This window comes from Falco punctatus (genome assembly GCF_963210335.1).
Source record: "Falco punctatus genome assembly, chromosome: 2".
Lineage (NCBI taxonomy): Eukaryota > Metazoa > Chordata > Aves > Falconiformes > Falconidae > Falco > Falco punctatus.
In genome coordinates this window covers 2,243,995-2,267,434 of record NC_137581.1, presented here as the reverse complement: position 1 = coordinate 2,267,434, position 23,440 = coordinate 2,243,995, and the positions used below count along the sequence as shown (strand labels likewise).

Here is a 23,440-nt window from a genome sequence, read left to right as displayed (position 1 = left end):
AATGCTCTGGGTTGAGGCGTTTGTTCCCTGGGAGCTGATAAGCAGGCATCGTTTGATTGTAGTGTGTTGCCTTCATGTGTAACAGCGCTGCTGCCTGCTGCTTCTCCCTCCTTTTGCTGCAAGCATGAAGAAGCCAGCTCTGCTGGCAGGGAAGGGTTTAGATGAAAGCAGGTTTTGTAAGGTTAGCCCTGCTGAGATCTCCTGGGACAGAAATGCTTGTTGGTGTGCCTGTCCATATGACCTCTGGTGTCTTGGAGGTGCTGTAGGCAATTACACCCTGTGGTTCTCAAGCAGAGCTGAGCTTTGCTCTGCAGCAGTTGGTCCTCAGGGAAATCTCCCCCTCTGTTTACCAGGGTCATGCTGGTGTCAATAATGGTCTCATCTTCCAGGCACAAAGACTGTCTTTCTGGACCATACAAGTTAGAGACCCTGATGTTGTGGTCAGATACAGAACTGTAAACAAGTGGGTTTTGCTGCAGGACAAAATGCATCACCATGTGTGCAGCCAAAGACAAAGAGGGACATACATCTCTCCAGCAGATCTATGGTCCATGGGCCTGTTCCTTCTTTTCCTGACGGGTCACCAGCCGTGCTGTGATCTGATGGCGAGCAGCAAACAGCCCCTGGACCCAGATGCCTGGCGCTGACACCAAGCCACTGCAAATCCTTTGCAGGGCCATCTCTCTTTTCTGTGCTTCAGTTTGCCCAGATAGAGGAGAGTAAAATACCAGATTCCCAAACCATTTTGACCTCCTGTGTTGAAGAGGGTGTGAGGCTGCTGAGCTGGTGTAGGCCAACATGCTGTGAAGGTCTTGGATTTGGGTACTCGCTGGCCTGTGTGCTGTGGGTGCCTAGGAAAAAATGAATCTGGCTTCAGCATTTCCATCTGAACTTGTGTATTCAGGAAACAGTACCTGGACATAGTCAGCACGTCTTGCAGGAAAGTAGGAGTTTTAGCAAAGCTGACTCTGGGAAAGCTTTCCTTAGGCTCATTGATGGTTTCTTGGTCAAAACTTGTTGCATCTCTCAGTGGTGGCATGAGCCTGGAAGGGGGAAGGTTGTGGATTGCATCCTGCTTTGTATGATGCCAGTGCATCACTTCTGGTGGTGATACCCATACCCCAATTTTCCAGTTGTCAGGGAGCCAAGGGGGCTTGACCATCCTCTTTTTCCCTTTTTGTGCTGTAAATAGTCCCTTTGCCTACAGAGCAGTCCAGTTCGGCAGCGACCCCACTTCAGCCCTGGATCAGAACAAGACATAGCAGAAATCCAGGCCAGGCTGAGCAGCTCCTCTGGGCAAGACTACTGCCTGGTGAGAGCTGGCTGCAAAACACATGGAGCTGGAGCAATGCCCCACTCCAGCCAGCAACTGAGAAAACTTCTACCAAAAGCACACCCTGTGGTTTTCGGCAGCATCTAAGGCTGAGGGTAGAAGCTCTGAAAGGACCCAGGGATACTGCCTGTCCTGCACTCAGTAGAGTGGTCTGTCTCACGGAATCATAGAACCACAGATTTAGGTTGGAAAAGACATTTCAGATCATCGAGTCCAACCATTAACCCAGCACTGCCAAGTCCATCACTAACCCATGTCCCCAAGCGCCACATCCACACTTCTTCTGCCCCCCCCAAGGACGGTGCCTGCACCCCGTCCCCGGGCAGCCTGTGCCAGCGCTTGGCCACCCTGTCGGGGAAGACATTTCTCCCCGTGCCCACCCTGAGCCTGCCCTGGTGCGGCTGGAGGCCGTTCCCTCCTGTCCTGCCGCTGGTTCCTTGGGAGCAGAGACCGACCCCCCTCGCTGCAGCCTCCTGCCAGGCAGCTGTAGGGAGCCAGAAGGGCCCCCCTGAGCCCCCTGTTCTCCGGGCTGAGCCCCCCCAGCCCCTTCCCCAGCCCCTTCCCCAGCCCCTGCCCGGCTCTGGACACGCTCCGGCTGTTTTTCACTTTGTTTTAACTCGTTTGGGGACTGGAAGGATGCCTATGGAGAGCCATGTGGCAGCGGGGAAGGAGACAGCTTGCCAGCTCCTTTCCTTTGCTGAGTAGTTTGCAGAGCTCTGGATGAAGGGGAGGTGGTCACCATCCCTCTTTCGGCATTTGCAAAATGCTTCTGCACGAGGGGCAGGAAGATGGATACTGCTCTCTAATGGTGTGGCAGGTCAAGCCACGTGGGAAGCAAAGCACCAGTATGTCCCAAATTCTGGAAGAGATGAGGTCAGATGATTTTCTGGGGGATGACAGTCTTTGATAAGGTTTCCTTCTGCAGGTGGAAAAGAACCATCACATTTTCTGAAAGGAGATAAGTCCTTTACATCCAGGGCTTCCCAGGAAGGAAAGGAAAACAGAAGGTCTGAATTACTCTCGCTGACCTCCTGACTTTCTCTAAAGAAACGGTTTGTTGCTGTGTGTGGAAGGGCTCATTCCTGTCCCAGAAGAGCTGCTGCCAGCACTGGGGATGGCTGCCTGACTCGGGCTGGACAGGAGCGGGAAGGTTGTGCAACATCCCACTTCTGCTGCTGGATCTCAGGGTCAAGGCCAACACAAACTAGCACCATCCCAGCTGAAATGATCCATTTGTCCAAAGCCACTGTCAGCTGAAGAAAGCAGACTCTCCTCGCAAATACTAACCCTATTGTAATTTTTGCCCGAGCACAGTTTAATGGCCCTGAGCTGATTTCAGAAAACTGCTGACGGCAGGTGCAGGGGTAACATTTCAGAGGCTCATGGTCAAAGGTTTTATGTTCAGTAATCGTGCCTTTGTGTGGGACATGCAGTTGGTTCTGTTGCAGCTCCCAGTAATCGTGCTGGACACTCTCTTTTTGTATTGGCAGTTCTTCGTTTTCTGCCACGGGCTTCTGCAGCTGTCCCAGCTCCTGGTCTCCGGCTATCTGAAGAGCTCCATATCGACCATCGAGAGGCGATACGGCCTCTCCAGCCAGACATCGGGGCTGCTTGCTTCCTTCAACGAGGTGAAAAACAGCTTGCTTCTCCCAGTCTACCTGGTGGACGCTGTCCCCGTGCTCCTGTCATTCCTTTGTGAGACCTCTTGGTCTGTGTGTCCTGCTGCAGGTTGGGAACACGTTGCTGATTGTCTTTGTAAGTTACTTCGGGAGCCGAGTGCACCGACCTCGTTTCATCGGCTGCGGTGCCATCCTCGTCTCCTTGGCTGGGTTCCTCATGTCTCTCCCCCACTTCATAACTGGACCCTACGAGTATGACCGGTCCGTTGCCAGTAGGTACTCTAGGAATATATGCCTTTTGTAACAGAAAAAGGGAATTACTTTCCCTGGAGGGGTTGGGACCTGAAAGCTGTAGGTTTGTCCTCAAGAAATTTTAATTTTCTGAGAAGGTAATCATCTCAGCCCTGAGAGGCAACAACTGATGGTGGGAAGCAGAGCCAGGGGACAGCTGGAACCATGGGCAAGGGCACGAAAATAATCAAAACGTAAGCTGTGCCTCTGGTTCCCCTTGCCTTCTGCACACCCACACAGCAGGCAAACACCGGGTACTTCTGGTCTTCTCCAGCCATCTGGGCTCTCAGCTTCCACGAGTTGAGCCATGTTGTCCTCATGCACGTGAACTGCTCCCTTATTTTCCTAATGTAGATAAGAGAAAGTCTCATAAACTCTGTCACCTGAGGCCCTTTGCAGAAGGGAAATGAGAGGTCTGGGAAGGAGCTTGACTCAGCCCAATGTCGGGGGCAGCTTTGGGGGTGAAATGCTGTTGTGTGTAATAAGGGAGCATCAGTTTCACACCTAACTTCTGCTGCTTGTGGGGCACCTCACCCACCCATCTTCCTCTGTCTAGCTGAGCCATCTTTCAGGGAACGCTCTGAGTTTTTGGATCCCACCAGAAAATCAACCTCCTGTGAGAAATGTGCAGGACTAAATCACTCACGGAGGAACAGGTCAGGGTGGATTTGGGATTTGTCCTTGAAAGAAGGTGAAGGGTGAGAAAGAAAAAGAAAAGAAAAAGAAGAAGAGAAAAAGAAGAGAAACAGAAGAGAAAAAGAAGAGAAAAAGAAGAGAAAAAGAAGAGAAAAAGAAAAGAAAAAAAAGAGAACCTTCACTCTCTATTACCTTCCCAAATCCTGCCATGAAGCTCCAGCAAATCTTTTAGAAGCCTTCATTAAACAGCTTTTTTCTGACTCTTCAGAGAGAGCACAGCTGGTTCACACAGCTGCATACAGCAAAGGAAGACTTAAATAGGTGAATAATTCATGTCTGCAAACAGGGGTCAGCGGCTAAGGACAGTTTGGAACAATTAGCTATGTTTCAGCAGTGCTGGTGCGGGTGGCCCTGTGTCATGCACTCAGAGTTGCATGTCATTTGGGGCATAACCATGGAAATCCTGCTACAAACACCACCACCGCCTCCCTGAGCATTTTAAGGAAGATAAAGCTGCTAGAATCAGCACTTTCACTTTGCAATCCATTTCTGGGTAAAACGCGTTCTGGTTTCCTGAGCAGCTATTCACAAAATCTGCAGGTTTTCTCACTTACCTTTATTGCAAGATCTATCAAAGGTCCTGGAAGTGATCTCAGCTCTGCATTTTCAGCGGAGGTGGCTTTTCATGGCACATGCACCCATCTCACTGTGAACACCTGCACAGCAATCTCTGCACTTTCTTTGCATTTTCCTTCACCTGACATCTACCAGGTGCATACCTACACGCTTGCTGCTGTCTTAGGGAAACGCTTTCTCCAAACCAAGCTCCTTAGATCTGCTCCCCTTGTCATGGCAGGCATGTTCAGCAACACCACCGACCTGTGCCAGCCTGGGGTCCCGGGGTCCTGGGGGAACCTCAGCAATGCTGGCTGCACCCCCCACGCTGCCAGAGAGAACCACGAGGTTCTCCTTGTCTTGTTCACCGCCCAGGCGCTGCTGGGCATTGGAGGTGTCCCCATCCAGCCCTTTGGGATCTCCTACATCGACGACTTTGCAAGCGAGAGGAACTCCCCCCTCTATTTGGGTAAGGCTGGGGTTGCTGTGGGAAGAGGGGAAATCAGAATTAAGTTAATAGCAAGGCCAGATGACTAATTTGCATTAATGAGAACAGAGCTGGCTATAGCCCTTCTGCTCTACCGAGCTCTAGGAAGGTTTCCACAAAAATAGCTTATCATCTGCTTCAAGTTTAGTCAAACTGCAGACAGACCAGGGGTGCTGGAAAAGATGATTTAGGGGAGATGCTGGGACTTTGGACCTGAGAGTGATAAGCTGGAGATGGGCGTAATGACTGTGTCCTCCACCAAAAAAGGCTTCAACAAAGAGAACAGGAATAATCTGATCTCTGTGTTCACAAGAGGCAGCTATGGGCTGCAGATGCAGCCATGAAGATTTTGTTTAGATATAGGGAATATTACAGGAAGCTAAAAAAGCAGCATCAACCATCTGGGAGGTAGGCAAGTATCCTTCAGCAGAAGGGCTGCTGGAGAAGATACACCTAAAAGGGATGTCTCAGGGTGGTGGGATGGATGAGGTGGTCCTTACAGGTCCTTCTAACTCTTTTGCAGCTGTTAACTGTGACAGCCTTTTGAATTGAATGGGACAGCAAGGGTGGCTCAAACCCAGGCCATTACTGTCAAGAAACTGGAATTACTGCATCAAATGTAGCTCTAGTAGATGCTCCAAACCTACTTGAAATGATCATCTCTAAGAAAGGAGCTGAATCTTAGATTTGTTTATTTTTTTCATCAGTAATTCACTTTTATCTCCATCTTGTAAAAAAACCCTTTGGATTTTTTATGCTGAGGGGCACATCTTGTTCCTGGGTGTATTTCAGTCTTTCTAGGAAGCTGAAGAAAAGTGGCAGGAAAGATCTGAGTTTTGCAAACCTTTCTTGTGAACGGAGCATGGAAAAAATAGGGTTGTTATCTTTTGAAAGGGATGAGATAAGAAAGCTGCTAGGGAAATAGCCTGTGCTGGAGGCAGATGTGGTGGGCACTGGTCCAGCCCAGTCCTGCCTCAAGGCATCTCTTGCCCCCGTGGTCCCTTCACACAGGGCTGAGCCCCTCTCTGCTCTCACCCCTCTGCAGGCATCTTGTTCTCCGTGACCGTCATCGGGCCGGGGGTGGGCTTCATGCTGGGCTCTGCCATGCTGCGTTTTTACGTCGACATCGACAAAGTCACTGGAGGTGAGTGAACGTGCCCTCAGAGAGGCAGCCAGCACCCTTCACACTGCATCCCATTTACTGGGCCAGCAGCAGTCCAGCCCCACTCTGGGCATCCCACCCCCCAGTGATGAGGGTGCAACCTGTGGGGCAGGGGCTGGCTCCCTTTGCCTGCTGTCTCCCCTCTTAAATCAATTCCATCACCAGGGGATGCTCTGAGACCGCTCCCATCAGCGCTGGAGGGGGGTGGCCCAGATAAATGTGTCCTTCCCACCTGACCACGCATCTGCAGGGTTAAACCTAGCCCCATGGTATCCCATATTTTAATAACATCCTTCAGACCTGGGGAACCCTCACCCCTGGGCTGCTGCCAGGTCTGATTAGAGGGTTGTCCATCTGCATTGTGCTTTTAGAGCAGACCTGATGTCCATTCTTCTGTGAATTTTCTGCCATATGCCAGCAGCAGCAGCTGGACTGTTCTGCTGTCAGCCAGCAGCGGGGAAGAGTGGGGATGTGGGGGACGAGAAAAACCTGGAAAAAAATGTGAAAGAGCAAGATGGAGGGAAAATAATAAGAGAAAAGGAATGGAGAATGGGTACCAGCACCCTGGGGTGTGAAGGAGCAGAGGGGAGGGGAGGGCGGGAGGAAGGAAGGTGAAAACAAGTGGAAGGGAAATGCTGAATAGGGCAAGGAAGGAGCGTGAAAGGGATTTCCTTTTCAAATGTCTCTTCCTGAGCCGTGCTATTGAAGTATTTGTAGTCGTCTCCTGTTTGGCTGCTCTTGAATCTTGGCTCTTTCCTGGTTATTAACAGAGCAAACACACATTATACAACTCTGCACATCCTCATCTGACAAAAAGGGCAGACAGGCTCCTTCGGGTGGTGACCAGAGAGCATCAGGTCTGAGGCTGGATGAGCAGTGGCTGTTGACGCTACAGATGCATTAGTTTTGGTTCCTTCTCGGAGCCTCCAGCTCGTTCCCGCTCACTGACTTCACTAGTTTTTTTTTCACCTGCACTTTGTCAACATACACATTTATGATATTTGCATCACAAAGAGCACAGTCTAGTCTTGACACTGCCACGTCCAAGCTTATTGCTGCAGCTATCCATCCTCCTCAGTGGGGGAGTCTTGGTGAGATGTTTTTTACTCATCTGCCTCTGAAGGATGAAGAAATGGGATTAGGGTCTGCTGTCTGCCTGCACACCCTGGTGCTCGGTTCTCCTAGGCCACCTGCTGCCGATGGATGCTGAATGAGAAATGTGCCTGAGTAGCCAGAACTGGAGATCACCCAGTTTTAGAGCTACCTTCAGCCTGCTGGGAAAAGCTAGCGAGCTGTGGCTGCTTAATGCTGAATCTAATGTAACCCCATGTTTTCCTAGAAAAAAAATATTGGTGTTTGTTCAGGAAGGGATTTAAAATTCCAGTTTGCTTCATACATCTTGCAGGGAAGATATTATCAAATTTCTTTGACCTACCATTTGTTGCTTCCAGAGATGGGGGATTAGATGTGGCAGTATCTACGCTACCGAAAGCCAGTGAACTGACTGCAGTTTTAATTGCACCCCTGCAGTGAGAATAGCTCGTTTGTGTTAAACCTCACAGCTAAGGAAGAGGTTTCTGGGAGGACTCATTTCCTGGGATTGCTCGTGAATACTATCTAACCACAGGTATCCCCTTTTTCTGTAGAAATATTTCTTGGTTCAGGCTCACCCTGTTGTGAATTTGCATTCCGGCTTCTGCATATCCAGTTTTATTTACACCAAGTACCCTCCCCACAGAAAATGTTATCTTTGGCAGAGTGCCCTGAGCTCGGCAGTGGGGGAGGCTGGGCCGGCTGAGGGAAGACAGACAGAAGAAAGGGATATAATCCTTATTAAGGCATTTCTAACAATTGCCTTCTGTTGGTTGAGCTGCAAACCAGGTACTGGCTGACAGACCAGACTGGTGGGCACAGCTCCGGGGTCCCAGTCCTGCTGTGAACAGGGGGTCCTTCTGTGGGCAGCCAGACTGCGGAAAACTAAACCACTGCTCTTGGCTGCTGAGAGTTAACGGTAGTTAACTCCGTTTTACTGCGTCCAGCTCGGGAGCCCCCAGTATAAGGACACGGACCTGTTGGAGCGGGCCCAGAGGCAGCCACGGAGCTGGTCAGAGGGCTGGAGCCCCTCTGCTGTGGGGACAGGCTGGGAGAGCTGGGGCTGTGCAGCCTGGGGAGGAGAAGGCTCCGGGGAGACCTTAGAGCAGCTCCCAGTGCCTGGAGGGGCCGACAGGAAAGCTGGGGAGGGGCTTTGGGCAAGGGCAGGGAGCGGTGGGACAGGGGGGAATGGCTTGAAGCTGAGAGAGGGGAGATTTAGGTTGGACGTGAGGAAGAAACCCTTCCCCGTGAGGGCGGCGAGGCGCTGGCCCAGGCTGCCCAGAGCAGCTGTGGGTGCCCCATCCCTGGCAGGGCTCAAGGCCAGGCTGGACGGGGCTGGGAGCAGCCTGGGCTGGGGGGAGGGGGCCCTGCCCAGGGCACGGGGGTGGGACCGGGTGATCTTGAAGGTCCCTTCCAGCCCAAACCATTCTATGGTTCTACAATTCTGTGATTTTAATCTTAAGAAAGTTTCTTCCCTTCCGTATGGGTAGATGTCATGAATTTATCCCCTTGAGTGAGTATTTCCAGGCTTTTCACAACATGGGTATCCTTTCTCTGAAAAAGCTGGGATGGGGATGCTTTCCTTTGCCTTTCCGGCTCTAGGACATCCCTCTGTCCTAGTTGCCTCCATCAAAGGGCTGAGTGGGTTTTTAGGCACCCCTGGTGATAACAAAGAATGGAATGTGATTTAGCACCATTGGATGCATCAGGTGCAAATGCTCCTCAGACCCCAAACCCATTGATTCCCAGGTTGGGAGACACCACTTTAGAGCTGGCTGAAATTTGTGGTAAGCAGGGCCACCCATCACCATCCCTTTGGTGCGCTGGGCTCCCTCTGTTCACCTTTGATTTAATGCCCGTTTCTCCATTTGTGTTGCAGATGAAGTCCAGCTCATGAATAAAGACCCACGGTGGGTCGGTGCCTGGTGGCTCGGTTTCCTGGTCGCAGCCAGTCTCGTGGCCCTGTCTGCAATGCCTTATTTCTTCTTCCCACGGGAAATGCCAAAAGAGGTATTTGCACAGCAATCCCTCATGGATTTATCTCCATGTTCCTCCCTCACCACCAGCATTAGCTGCTGCGTCCGTGGGACACGTGACTATCAAGGTGGGCATGCGGTTTATAGCTGCATCCCGAAGTCAGATGTGAGCTGTAGTTTGCTCTCATCTCCCGTGTCAGAGGCTCTTGTATGTTAAGCTGATGCTTCATGAGTACCAGCATGGTGCAGGTAGCTTAATGGATGTGATAATTTCCTTGGTGGGGCACTGAAGTAGCACCTGCGTGTTGATTCATCTGTGTAGGAACATGTAACACCGGGAAAGCTCTGTCTGGCTTGAGGTTCTTCTCACAGCAACCCTCCTGTATTTACTACCAAGTTGGCGTTTTTTTCTACTTCTACAGAGCCCTCCTGAGTGCTTCAGTGCTCATGCCAAGATACAAAACAGCTTGCGAGCTTCCCAAGTGTTTTGCTGGCTGCGGGTCCCGGCGTGTTGTGAGGGATGCCACAAAGCAAATTGTTCTTTTAGAGAAGGCATCATGCTATGGTTTTGAATGTTCCTGGAGTTGCTGGAACGCGCTTAGTAGGTGAAATTGTGCTCGTCTGGATGCCTTGGCTGTATTCTAGCCTGTGTAATTGCCTTTCACGTATATTTTACCTTGGGGCAACATTGAAACTCTCTTGCCTAAACAAGTCCGTGTGCTGTCTGGTGCAGAATAATTCTTCATTTCTCCTGCAGCTGCCTGAATTTCCACAGGAATGAGCAACTCTTAGAGAGATTTGGGTTTCACCTGCCTGGGAAAATGTGACCTGTTATACCAGTTACACTTCTAGGTGTATAACGATCTACTCCTAAGTTATATATGTTGTGAGGTTTGCAGAGGTGCTGCAGTCCTGCGAGGTAATGGGGTGGAAAGTGCTCAGAGCTTTGTGGGACGAGGGCGATACTGAATGCAACGTGCTTGATTTATCCTTGTGAAGCTTGGTTTGCTTTAAGGTCATTACGGATGATGTATATTAGCAGAACCTGCTCAGCGTGCAAGGGTGCATTACATCTTAGGAGAAAGGTTCTTTATTAGGGCTGATGGGAATATTAATTTCATAAATGGCTTTTGAGAGAAAATAATGTACTTTGAACTAGAACAACTGCGCTTTATTGCAAGTGCTGCACTCTGATCAGCCCGAGCAATTTTGAAGAGTTTAAGGAAGGATTGGTTGGATATTGATTTTAAAAAAAAATCAGGAAGATTTCACTCTACTCTGCTGGCTGACATCTGTAGAGAACAGTCCCACATACCTTAGCACCCTTTGCACCCCGGGTCTTACTGAATTTCTCCCCATTATACCATTTCCCCCAGAAAGCTTTTGGAAACTGCTTACACTAACAAAACAATAATAAGAAAATTACCTAAACGATGGCAACATTCTGCCCCCCTTGCAGGACAGGAGATGTCAGGGCCAGCCAAGCCAGCTCATGCCCATCCCATGCCAGCAGCAGCAAGGGGCTCTGCTTAAAAAACAAAAAAATACCTCTGTAGCAACTTTGCCAGTTCTGGGCCAAACATCTGTCTGCGGTGGGAGCACTCAAAGCTTTGTAGGAAATCTGCATTATCACAGGTGATTTTCTGTAGGTATAGCAGAAAGGAAAATGTAAATCACTTTCTCCTGCTTGCCTTTGTGGTAAATCAGGGTTTGGCTAAGGGTAGAAGTGCGACCGCTTTTCCATCACGAAGGGCAACCCCCTGCAGTGAGCTGGAGGCAGCAGCCTCTCTAAGGCCACCGAGTTAGAGCGTGTTAGAGGCATGGTTCCCCTCCAAAAGATCATCAGCCAGGGATAAATCTCAAAACCGTGCAGGAGGGATGGGTAGAGCTGGTAAGACATGCAGCGCAGGAGGGTAATGTGTGTCGTGCACAAAGCTCAGCTCTGGGAAAGTGTTGACTCCAATGTTACCTGCCTCTGCCCCCGGAGGAGCAGCCACCCTTTTCCTGTAGGTCCCCAGCACTGTGGTGGCTCCTGCTGTGGCTTTAGGGTTGCTTGCAATGTCCTCTCACTACACAGAGCAAAGCTGTTGTTTCTTCTTGTGCTCGGCTCTGGTTTGGGATGGAGAGGGGGAGATGTGGCATTGCAGTGAGGGAAGGTGGGACCCCTGTGGCAGCTCTGCGGCACAAAGCCCCATCCCCGACATGCTGCAAGAAGGGAAGGGAGGGATGGGGTCAGCACAGGGTTTTACAGACCAGCAAGCATGGACATTGTGATAACCTTTGGGTCAACCCTGTCTAAATACAGCTGCAGCTTCATTTCATTCAAGTGGTCAGCATTTCCTTGGCTGCTTTCAGTTTCAGGGTTTCTGCCTGTCCAAAGCAGGACGAAAAGCTATCAGTAGAGCAAGCACAAGCTGCAAGTACTTAAGCATCAGCTGAGGGCTTTCCCACCATGTTTGTAAAAGCCCCAGCACGGTATAGAACCCACAGAAAATACCTCCAGGCACAGCAGCCGTAACAACACATGGGAAAAGCACAGATCTGCTCTGTCCACAGAAGAAGCTGAGATGTTTCTGCACCACCAGCTGTGGGCTTCATTTCTGGAGGCCCAAAAGGAATTTCGGGTGCCCCAGGCCAAGCTGTCCTTTTGCCACTTGCTGTCTGCAGACCTCTGGGACCACAGATGTCTCAGTAGATGATGGGGCTGTCTGGGAATAATGTGTCCACACCAAGCTGTGGGTGTGTTTCCCCACTGCAGAGTCCACCAAACAAGATCTCAGTAGCAAAGGCTGGTCCATGTCTTAGTACTTCTCGCAGCCAAAAGCACTGTTTCTCTTCTCTGATTCTCATCCTACCTTCATGTGCCTTTCTTCCTCCTGCCTCACTCCATACAACTCATCTGAGCCCTTGGTGGCTTCTCTAGACCAAGGACCATCCTCCTCAATGGGCGCCAGCCAGCAAACACTGAATAACAGCACAGCCCTCTGCCTCTTCGGAGGTTTATTTGCCTCCTCCCATCAGCTGAGACGGATCTAGATTATTTATTCTGCAATGATATTTCAGCTTCCCTTCTATTTGATAGCTTCTTTCTTTGAAGTTCCTGGAATGACTTGTGCACTTAATGTTAACATTAGGGATAATGAGAGTTTGCTCTTTTGATCTTTTTTCATAAATCAGCCACTCCATACCCAGAACATTTTTATTTCTCTGCTTTGATACTTCTCAGTAGGTTTCTAGCACCTAAGTATCCTGAATAATCCTATTTGAGAAACGATCCCAGCAAAGCTATGAAGTTGTCATGATCTCAGGGAGGCATGAGAGGATGAGGCTGTTACTGGACAAACTGTTTCCAGTTTCCAAGATCATTTTTTTCCCAATAATTTCAGTTTAATCCTGCCTTCATGTGCCTGAACCATTTCTTGGGGTTGTGTCCTGGATTGTGGGGAACTACAGTGTCTCAGCGTTTTCCACTTGCCGAGTAGCCAAGGTTTAGCTCATGCTTTACCATCTGTTGCTGGCGATGTTACTGCATCCCTATGCAGGCAGTTGCACTCTGACTACTTTCCCTGTGCTTTCGCTTGGCCACGGTGTCTGCCCATCCTGCAGGTTCAGCAGCTGTTGCATCGCAGCTGATAAAGCACCTCCCCAGTCCCTGCACCTCCGCGGGTGATGTGAAAAGGGTTTGAAAAGGGGAAAGGTGCTCTCAGGAAGACCTTGTACAAAAGCAGTGGCGTTGCCCTCCCCCAGCATTTCTCACCTGCAAGATCTGTCTTGTATACCCAACTCTGTCCCAGTTCAGGTTTTGTTCTGTGACACTCCAAAGTCACGTAGAACCAAACGTCCCCTGGACGCTGCACAAAGCGGGTGAGTGACGCTTCCTCCTCACCCTGACAAAGCCTCCCCTGTAATGTCAGCACATGTCATCTGCAAACAGATGCCTTTGTGTGAAAACTCAGCTGGATTTTATGGGAAAGAGATCTACATGTCCCAGTTGTGTCCAAGCCCTGGCAGCTCCGGTTAACAGTCACACTGGATATTGGTCCATCCCATCAGTGCTTTCCTCCTAAGCCTCACTGGTAGCAGGTTTCAAAAACTTATTTCCCTGCATGTTGCAAAGCTTTGCCTAATCTCCACCCTATATTTTACTCTTTAGTTGGTTATTCTGCCCGTAATCCCGATTAAATACTTTTTCCTAATCATTGCTATATTGGTGTGGTTATAGAAACCCTTCCTTTTGCTGGGCGAGGGAAGCTAGCTAGTCTTCTGCTGCCAAAGAGCTTCTCCATCCCAGCAGCCCTGCTTGTCACCCATCCCAGCCACAAGCTGGTTTTCCCAGTGCTGCATCAGTCTGGATCTGGTCCTCAGTGGTGGTACAGCAGAGTCTGCACTTCCCCAGCTCTCCTGGAAACACTGTCCTCAGTTCTTCCTCACATCATACTGACTCCTTCCATGGCTGCACCAGATGCTTATGCAGAGATAGACTTGGAGCTATTTCTCATTCTCCTCCTCCTCTCATTTCCAGCATTTCCAGCTGTGCAGTGGAAATTAGTTTTAAACCCTGAATGCGTGGCTGTGCCCTTTGCACTGTTTGGTTCGGTTTCTGTTATTTCAGCCCTTTAGTTGCCTATTTTTCCTATATGGTGTCCCAGCCCCCTCTGCATGGACAATTCCCACCTTCCCTCTCCTCTGCAGATTAAGTAGTACATGACGTCTCACTATACCAAGGGGGTTTCTGAAAATATTAGCTGGGGCTTCTGCACCAAAGCACCAAGGAAGCCACCAGCACCTCACAGAAGCTCAGTACATCCCTCTGGGACGCTCCATTCTCTTCCTCCCATTTAGCCATGTTGTGTTTACCCTCCTAATGTTCATGTTCTCCAGCGTAATTAATGGTTTCCCATATGGTGCTGCACGTTCTGCTTTGCCTCGGTCTGGAGAGACTGGACCTACCGCATTGCCTTTATTTATTAAATCACTGGTGTTGTTGAGGAGGGAGAACAGGCTGCTGCTGATCCATCAGTCCCTAACCCAAGGTACCCGTCCATCTGGGGGTCATGTGGGTGCCAACCAGAAGAGGTGAGCAGGATGACACCTCTTCCATGTTGGGTCCTTCATCTCAAAGCTTCACACGTGGCACCTCAGCTGGAAGATGTGCAGAAATGGAGTGGAAAGGAGCCACACTCCATCCTTGGCATTGCTAATGGGGGAGGTAGAAGGGGCAAAGTTGTGCTTCAAGGGATGGGATGGAGAGGCTGGGAGATGAAATCCTTTGCAGAACAGAGGAGGTGGATTTCTGGGGGTGTTTCATGGTGGGTCTGGAGGGATGTGAGCTGTGGGAGTGCTCAGGGCGTGCAGAAATGCGATGACTCATGATGGCCTAGCAAAGTGCGTCTGATGGGATTTTCTGCTGGGATGGTGGGGGACGTGTCCCCTGTCATCTGTACAGTATCTCCAGGTTTTACTTTCAATTGCTCTGCCGGATAGTTGGAGTAGATGCTTGGGGAAAGAGGGGAACGCCAAGCTGGACATGCAGCTCCATCCTGGCAAAGCAGAGGGTTAAGAGGTCACCTCCCTTTGCCCAGGGCAAAACCCATCTCTCCGGGCAGTACCTCAAGCTGTGGAGTGGGGAGCTGGCAAGTTTAGGACCTCAGCGGGAAGGCTGGATCAACCTATTTTATCCCCCAAAGCACCTGGTGTGCAGTGGCAGGAGTGGGCTGCGAGCACAGAGAACCTTGAAAGAGATGCGTTTGTGATGGACATGTGTGGTTACAGATGTCCATCTCAAATGTTTGGACATCGCCATTCCCGCTGGAGGTGGCACCATTGCTTGGCAAGGTCCTGGCAACGCCGGTCCCTCTGGTCCTGAAGCAGAATGTTTGTGATGAGGAGAAGCTCCTGCAGGTCAAATGCAGCCAGGACCCCTCCTGCCCTGCCCTGAGGTTGCCCCGTGGATGCTGGTGCTGCTCTCAGCTACATCACGGGATTGCACCAGCATGCCTGAGCCTGCAAGGAGCCTCCTGCCCTTTGCCAGGGTTGCTGGGGACTTCCCAACCCGTGCAGGGTGTTTGCAGGGTGCAAAGAGCTGACAGCTCTGTTGGGGGCTGTCTCCAGGCGTCCCAACAGACATCCCAGGTCCAGCGTGGTGGGATGGAGCTGGGGCAGCAACCTGACCCTTCTGTGCAAGCAGAGACATTGTGCAACAGTGCTGAGGAAGTGAAAAATAACTTCTCTGGTTCCTGCCTGGGTACAGATTGCCTGCATTTATACAGATCATCCCATGTTTATTCAGCAGTGACCCGGTGTGCTTCCAGTGCAAGTGAACAGCTGAAATGAAAATAACCGATGGGGAACTCTTAACTGCCAGCTCCAATTCGGGTTATTAGTTAGCAGGGAAAGTTTAAAGCGCAGGGACAGAGAAATCTTAATCCTTTGGAAAGATTTGCTCCTGGGGCTGCAATGTTTGGAGGCTGCCTCATTAAAGCTCCTCAAGCACCATCCAAGGCAGTCTAGAAATACAGGGCACCATCTGGGAAGCAACTGGGGGCCAATGGCAGGGCGTGGTGGTGCCACTGGCATGTTACAGGAATGAGGTGGTCTCCACGTTTGGATTTTCCCCAGGGAGCTTTAAAGACAGGCACAAACAGTGGCTAAAAATAATCATCCCATTTAGCGTGAGCAAGGTGCCTGTTGGCTGGTTATTTTACTGCTCTAGGAAATAAAGTCCCTGCTGGGACCCACACTTGCTGGAAGAGACATAATGAAGTGCTTGTAGGGAGCATGACCTCGTAGGAGGAAAAGAATTCTTTTTCAAGCCATGAGGTTTTACATTTGGTTTGTTTAATGTGAAAATAGCTTCTCTGACCTTATTTTTCACTGATGGGAGCGCCAGGTTCTGCACAGCCGGAGGGAAACTCTGTGGAAGCCCCAAATGAAGCAAGGAAAACCTCTCTGTCACAGAGCAGGTTATTTATCCCTTTTTGCAGTGGTGTATTTGAATAAAACCAGACTGTCAGCACCTTCTCACAGGTGCAATAACAGGTCGGTGAAAGCTCACAGGCAAGCTGCTTTCATTTACCTGTCCTGCCAAGCATGCTCAGGTCTCAGCCCTGCTCAGTCATACCTGTTTTATTCATGTCCGTGCAGGGAAATGGGGGCTTTCCCCAGGCTGAGATCAGGTTAGGGATGCTCTTCCTAATGCAAAGCATGAGGGAGCGTCATCCTCCTTCCTCAAAAGCCTCCCTGCCTCCTCCACCCCGCCACGAGGCTGGCAGCGACAGCGATAGATAAAATCCCACTTCAAAATCATGAGATGCAACAAGAGCCCATTCACTGGTGGACGTGCACCAGGAAACTGAGCCCTTTAAGGGACCATCCTGAAAAGTCCAAGTGTGGGGGAATTTTGCAAGATGTTTCCCACAATTGTTTTTCCTTGGCACGGTGCTGTGGCAGACAGTCGGGGTAGCGCTGAGCAGCCAGCCCACGATATATATTGCACCTACTGACTCTGGCTTGCCAAAATGTCTCCTCTGAGTAATGCTAAAATCCCCAGTGGCAGGAGCGTGGCATCGTTGGCAGGGCTTGAGCATCTCTGACAGTAGAACCAGCATCGTTCGCCCCCCTGCCTGCAGCGAGCAGGCAGGATTTGTGCTGGTCCCTCCGCAGCTTGCTTTCCTGGTGTGTGCCTGCTTCATCCCAGAGGAATGCATTCCCTGATCCTTTCAGGCAGCAAAAAATATACCAAGGGGCCAAGCCAGCGTGGGGAGAGGAGTTTTCCTCCTCCTTGATGGCTTTGCTCCCTGTGCAAACAGCAGCTGCCCCTCGGGTGAGTGCTAAGCCAGAAGATGTGCAGAGAAACATCCTGCTTGCGAGGGTCACACTCACGCAGAGGCATCCCATATGGGGGGATTTGGGGCTCCCCCCCCTCCCCCCCATATGCAGACAGTGCTCAGCAGACTATTAACTCTCTGAAGTATAAACAACTGGAAGTTAAGAAAGCCGCAGTCAGTAGCAGCTTGGATGTATTTTTGGAAAGCACTGCATTTTTTGAGCAGAGAGAAGAGAACCTGTAACCTAACTGAGAAGTGAATAGAAGCTGGGTCTTATCTTTGCATTTGAAAAATGTATTAAATGCTGAGCTCTGGCAATAAAAACCATGAAAGGAGTTTTATTGCTTTTGCCTTGCAGACCTTCTTCAAAAAGAGAATATGGCATTCGCAGCACGGGACATTTTGACCTTTCTGATGTGTAATAGTCAGCCTTGGTTTCAAAGGAGAAGAGATCGCATCAGGCAAAGAGCTGTCCAGTTTCTTCTGTGAATCAAGCACATCTAATTTCTGTTGAACTAACTCGTTTGTCTTACTCATTAAATGTGTGTCAAGAGTTGCAACAGCGGCGTTGCTGAGCTGATGTAGGATGTCAGAGAAGCGTCTGCTGGGTCTGGCCTGGCTAAAAACACACCGTGGTTTTCCATGAAAACTGCACTCCTGCTGAACACTTTCTGCTAATACACATGTATAGTACCGCATGTAATCTGATTAATGTCCTCCATCTCAGTGATTCTCAAAAAAACCCTTGCAGAGCAGGGGATCTGATGCACATCCAAGCAATTCTCCTCTCCCTTAGCATCCTGAGGGGGTGACAGTGCCCTTGCATGTCACACCCTTGCCTTGGACATGCAGTCATCAAATGCACCTGCAGTGGACCTTAGATGATCCAAGCCCTCCATCTTCCACCTCTCCTCTTCAAAAAAGCTCTTTGCTTTTGAGCAGCAGCAGCGTGACACTGAGCACTTGGGTTAGTGTCCTGCAGAGCTGTAAGCACAAGCTGAGGCTAAATTAAGCAGACGCCTGGACCCATCTGTTCTCCAGCTGCAAAGTGTTGTTCCTCTGAATAGGGAAGAAAGAAGAGGAAGGAGCTGCAGGATCTGTCCCCTCCCATGGACCAGGGTGGGAGAGGATGTCCCTTCCATACTGCTGCTGTTCAGTGGGAAAGATGAGGCTAGAAGAAATTAAAAGCATTAAAGAGAGTAGGAGTTGCTAGAATTCAGCTGGGAGTTCCAGGAGCAGTAGAAGAAAGGGGCTGGGCGAAGTGAGGGGTATGTGGCTGCTCCCCACAGTACTTCCCTGCTCTGGGTCAGCCTTGGTTTAGGAGATGAAAAATATTTTACTTCCCTCCCAGACCCTCTCCTCACCTGGATCTTTTCCTCCTACAATTTCTGCCTGCTGTCCTTGCTGGTAGTAGGGGCAAAGGCACGTGTGCAGCACCTTGTTACACAAAGAGACACAGGGAAAACGTTTATCCTCCATCCAAAACCAGTGTGCAAACCTGCTTTGGGTGGAGGTCTAGGTGTATTGCTCCTTCCCACTTCACCCCGACCCAGAGGTAAAACAGGCCCTCTGGGGTAGAAAAGCACCTCCCTGAGGATATCCGTCTTTCCTAATGCAAAGGCTTACACCTCCTGAATTTCCACCTTCGTGTGAGCTGAGCACACAGCGCGCTGTACCTGGGTAACGGCCCCATTTGGTATTTTTGAAGTGTGATTCATTCCTTCTGGGAAAGGCAGGGAGGCTGGCTCTTACCCCATAACACAGACACAGGCATGGATGCTCTCAGCACCATTGGAAACCCAACAGTGTGGACACTCAGCAGCAGCTGCAGGTGGGAGGTTGCGGTGGCTACAGGTCCCACACTAGACATGGACAGTGCTGGCCAAGCCCAGAAACATTGCAAACTCCGTCTGCAAGAAGCATGGGCTGCTGCCCGTCATGAATTGGGAGAGAAAAAGCGACTTCAGGGGAAACTTTGGCATGGTCGGTGCAGTGACAGCCTCTCGTCTGTCCCCAGGTGGCGAGTGGGAAGGAGAACGACAGCAAGAAGAGCGAGGATGTGCTCAGCCAGCTCAGGTCGAGTTCTGAATGCATGCAAAACCTCTCTCTGACCCAGTTCATCAAACGTAAGTGTGTGCATCCCCCACCTCCCGCTTGGATGAGGTTTCTCCACTTGTGCAAACATAGGTCCTGGCAACAGCAATGCAATAGGCTGCAATGCTGGTAAGAAAAAGGGATGTTCCTCCCTGTGCTCATCCTGCCTCCTAGATAAGCCCTCAAGATGCAGTTTAGGCATGTTGCTGGGTTTAATTAGATCTCTTCCTCGTCTGCTTACAGCAGATGCTTTGCCATCGTGTCCAGACTATGCCACTTCAGAAGCTGGGGCTGGTAGCTCTCGATGTTGCGTGGCTTTATGGCTCATCGGGGCAGTGGGAAACAGGAGCCAAAACCTCATCAGAACCCAAAGTCAGGCAGGAAAGAGGGATGCAAGCCGCGAGCCTGGAGCAAGGCCACGGGAAGGGGAACCTTCCTCCCACCCCCGCAGTTAGTGTTTGTAGCTTGGGTGCATCCACCTGCTCCTGCTCAGCTCTCAGGTCATAACAGGAATCAGACCCCTACAGTAGCACTGGCAGCTCCTCACCCCCAAAAGCCTCCTCAGACCCCCTCTTTCAAGGCTGGTGACAATATCTGAGCCAGGCTGCTCTCCCTGTCCCACCAAGGATGGCCAGTGCTGCCTGGAGCCAGAGTCTGAGCAATTAAAATCAAATGCATGTTTGTTCAGGGTGATTTTAATCCAGTGCAATTAGCTTAGCAATGAGTAGGCTCTTTGTGCTGAAGGGAATCAGCTGGGCTTTAGTCTATGGAGGCCTCTGCTAAGGGCTGTTGTATTTTTGAAAGAAACACTCCACACTTTGGCAAATGCTCAAGAAAAGTGACCTTCTGAAGTCAACCCATGCCAGCTTCCTCCATATTTCCTGAATATTATCCCTTTAATTTATTGGAAATTCTCTGTTTTATGAAGGGCAGGGCAGGCACAGCTGGACAAGCGTGGGCAGGTTTTTATTTTGCTAGTTGCACCGTTTGCTGGCTGGCCTAATGCTGAATTAGAGGAACAAGTCAGGGGGTTATTCCCCCACTGACCTCATTGCACTGTCATTTCAAAAACCCGTGTGATGGAAGCGATTGTGTGGGCATGGATTTATAGTGCTCGGATGGGATTTTCACACCGATGCTCTGCTCTTTGCCTCTGAGAAATGAATATAACTGAGCTCCCTGCTCCTGGGTGAAGACAGAAGGAAATTCGTTCCCTCTGCGGGCTCGGGGCTTGCTGTCAGGGCTATGGGAGCTGTGCTAATAAATTCATTATTTCGGAGAGTTTATCCCCTAAAGTCCAGTCCTGAAAAATATGAAGTGTCTGTATTTTTTGTCAGGAGAGCAATCTTGCAGAAATCACCGGGATGTCTAATACAAAACTCTTTTCAGAGCCAGAAACTGGAGGGTAGCTAATGTGTGATGGTTAGACGGAGACAGTTTGGGTGAAGTTTGGAGGCTTTAGTGATGGCTCACCTACAAGTCACCAGGAAGAGAATTTTACCTCCCATTTTGTGACTCTCCTGATTATTTTGTTTCTTCTTTCCATCACCAAACATTCTTTCCTCTCCATACTTATTATTCTTTTCTACGTGATAGTTTATGAAAACAGCTTTTGAAGATTTTCCAGCCTGAATCACCTTGCGATTTTTTACCTTCTGTTGTTTAAAAAGAGAGACAGAATGAAACACACGTGATGGAGAAATGCTGTAGGGCAATCTGGTCCCTGTGCCGTGTTCATAGCAAGCCTTCTTTGCACCACATCCCAGTAAAAAAGGATGACCTGGCTTCTGAAGAAGAGGGGTCCCACTTTGGTCTCAGCATGCTGGACCTGATGGGGCTGTGCTGTGAAATCTTTGAGACATACCTCCTTGTTTTTTGTGATTGCATCTGGCATCTCTGCGTTCAGCATGGGGAGCAGGAGGCTCTGCAGAAAGGCAGGAGATGGGCACTTAGCAGATGGGCAGTGCCAGTCCACCAGCAGAAATGACACAAAGCAGATTCCTAGAGTATCTTACAAGAGAAATAGCCACCTGTGTATTAACTCAGTCTTGTGATCAAACCTTTTCACTGCTTGTAAAAATGCAGTTTTAGGGGCAAAGGAGCTTTTACGGATAGCTCCCTTCCCAGAGCTGCCTGGTGCTTTGGTGCTGTCCCTGGGACAGGCAGCCCCAGAGCTGCTCCACGTTAATGGGTATGGGTCCTCTGTTCAGGGTGGAATGGAGGTCATTGATGGCTATTGGGTCCCCTGTTGGAGTGAGCTGAAAGTCACTGATGGCTATGGGTCCCCTCTTTGGGGTGGGATGAAAGAAAGCATTAGGATACCAGCAGGGACTGGATCAAACGAGAACCACACAAGATCTCAGATTTTTCCATATGATGTTTCAGTCCTGTTCCTACTGCATCCCTCGTAAAACAGAGTCCTCCCTCTGGCTGAGGTGTTGAAAATGGCCCTGGAGATAAGGGCTGTGCTTTGTTTTTTGGCTCATCTGCAGGTCTTCATCCACGTTCAGTTAGAAGGTCCTTTGCACCATCAGTGTTGGGCCTGCCCTAACAAGCACTTGGGGTTGGAGCCAATTGAGTCAACACTTGGACAACTGGCTCATCACTAGGTTTAAAGTGTTTTGCAAACCGGCCTCATACTTTCACATGGGCCACCTATGCTGGATGGCTGCAAACTCAACCTGGGACCAGGAATGCTTTGCCCGGGAGGGAGGCAGTGTCTCCTGTTGGCAAGTGTCCCTTTGTCTATGAGCTGGAGGGAACAGGGATGGCTTTCCCTTGGCACTGACGGGTGGGAAAAATGCAGCATCCTGCTCCAAACCTGGCCCAAGCCTTGGGGCAAACTCCAGATGAGAAGGACACTGCCTGGTTAGTTTATGATTCAGCAAAGACCTTGAGGCTGCTCCTTGAGCGAAGTAAGGCTGAAGAGCGCCTGTAAGAGTTCATAATTTTCTTAAGGGTTTGGCAGAGGCAAGCCTTAAATTACTAAGCTGACCTGGAGAAGCAAGATGTTCAGTAATGCTGTTTAGTCACTTATTTCAGCCTAAATGATGCAAAATGAAGCATGTTTATGGAGAAGGAAATACATTTTGTCATTTGTTCTGTTGCTTCAGTGCACATGGAGATAACTGAGAGCAAAATAAGGCTTGCTGGAATTTTTGCAGTTTATTGAGAACAAAATAAGGATGGTTTAGACCCCATCCCATTAGGTGCTTCACATTCTCCATTTCTCTGGAAGCCGCTGGAAGCTTTAACTGCTTCTGGGGCAAGGTGCAACGAGCAGAGAACAGTTTTTGCAGAGCCCTGGAAACTACCTCAAGGACAGGAAGAGCTTTTCTATGCACAATCAGCAATAACAGGATGGGGCTGTGTTCAGGATAAATACTCAGGCAAAGCACTGGGGACATTTCCAGAGAATGAGGTCAATTACCCAAGAAGGGAGCAGGCTCCATGCACTGGAGTTGTTCAAAAGTAGGAAAGCTGACGGTACTGTGGGTAATGATCTTGGCTCTTGCACAGATGCTCTGCGTGACATTGGGTTGCACCCTGCTTCTGGTATTCATGAAGTGCTCCTTTTGCAGGCGTCAGACCTGCTTGCAGTAATCAAGAAAGCAGGATTTAGCTAGCCTGAGTGATTTCTAGGCTTTGGCTGAAAACACCTGGGTGGGTGTGCAGTTTCTCTTACGCATACTGGGAATTAATCCCTTAAAGGTGATCAAAGAAATGAAACCACAGGGCTTGTGACTTGTTTGTTTCTCTGTGGTACTTAAAGATGGTTTCAAGGATGTTTTTTTAGTATTATTTTGAAGTTTCCACTTGTTTTTAGTATCTGCCCAGCTTCCTTTCTGGAGGTGTAAGGAAGATCAAATTAGTAGTGAGATGGTGATTGCAGAGGACAGCAACTTCACTGCCTCCCACCATGAAGTAGGAGACCTGCTTGTTGTTGTAGCTTTATAGCTGTGATCTGGGGTGTCAGAGGGGCTGTAGTGTGACTGGTAAGACCAAAGAACTCTAGGGAAAATAAATCTTTTTGGTAGAGGATTCCTACTACCTCCACAAAAGGCTGGATTAACTCTTGGGAGATCTTTTAGGGTGAAAGTTGAGGTTTCATATTTGCAATGTGTCTGAGATATTCCAGTATGTAAACTAGGAATATGCTTTAAAAAGAAAGACCTTTATTGATACTTAAGAGCAAAACCACCTCCTCTCTTTGGGGTTCACCTTGGTCTAGCCCACAAAATTCATTGAATGGTTTGGGTTGGAAGGGACCTTAAAGATCATCTAGTTCCAGCCCCCCCTGCCATGGGCA

General features: G+C 49.7%; 1 protein-coding gene across 3 annotated transcripts in view; it reads left to right on the top strand.

Moving 5' to 3' along the window:
• Positions 1-23,440, top strand: part of SLCO2B1 (solute carrier organic anion transporter family member 2B1) — a 70,014-nt gene that overhangs the window by 23,107 nt on the left and 23,467 nt on the right. For 2 of the 3 annotated variants that reach the window (XM_080376114.1, XM_080376115.1), the window contains 6 exons: positions 2,824-2,961; positions 3,062-3,224; positions 4,736-4,963; positions 6,027-6,125; positions 9,115-9,245; positions 19,055-19,163. In XM_080376114.1, coding sequence (XP_080232240.1) covers positions 2,824-2,961; positions 3,062-3,224; positions 4,736-4,963; positions 6,027-6,125; positions 9,115-9,245; positions 19,055-19,163 — 868 coding nt within the window. Of the gene's footprint in view, positions 1-2,823; positions 2,962-3,061; positions 3,225-3,252; positions 4,201-4,735; positions 4,964-6,026; positions 6,126-9,114; positions 9,246-19,054; positions 19,164-23,440 lie in introns of those variants that run through there. The other variant, XM_080376116.1, reaches the window with a different exon arrangement.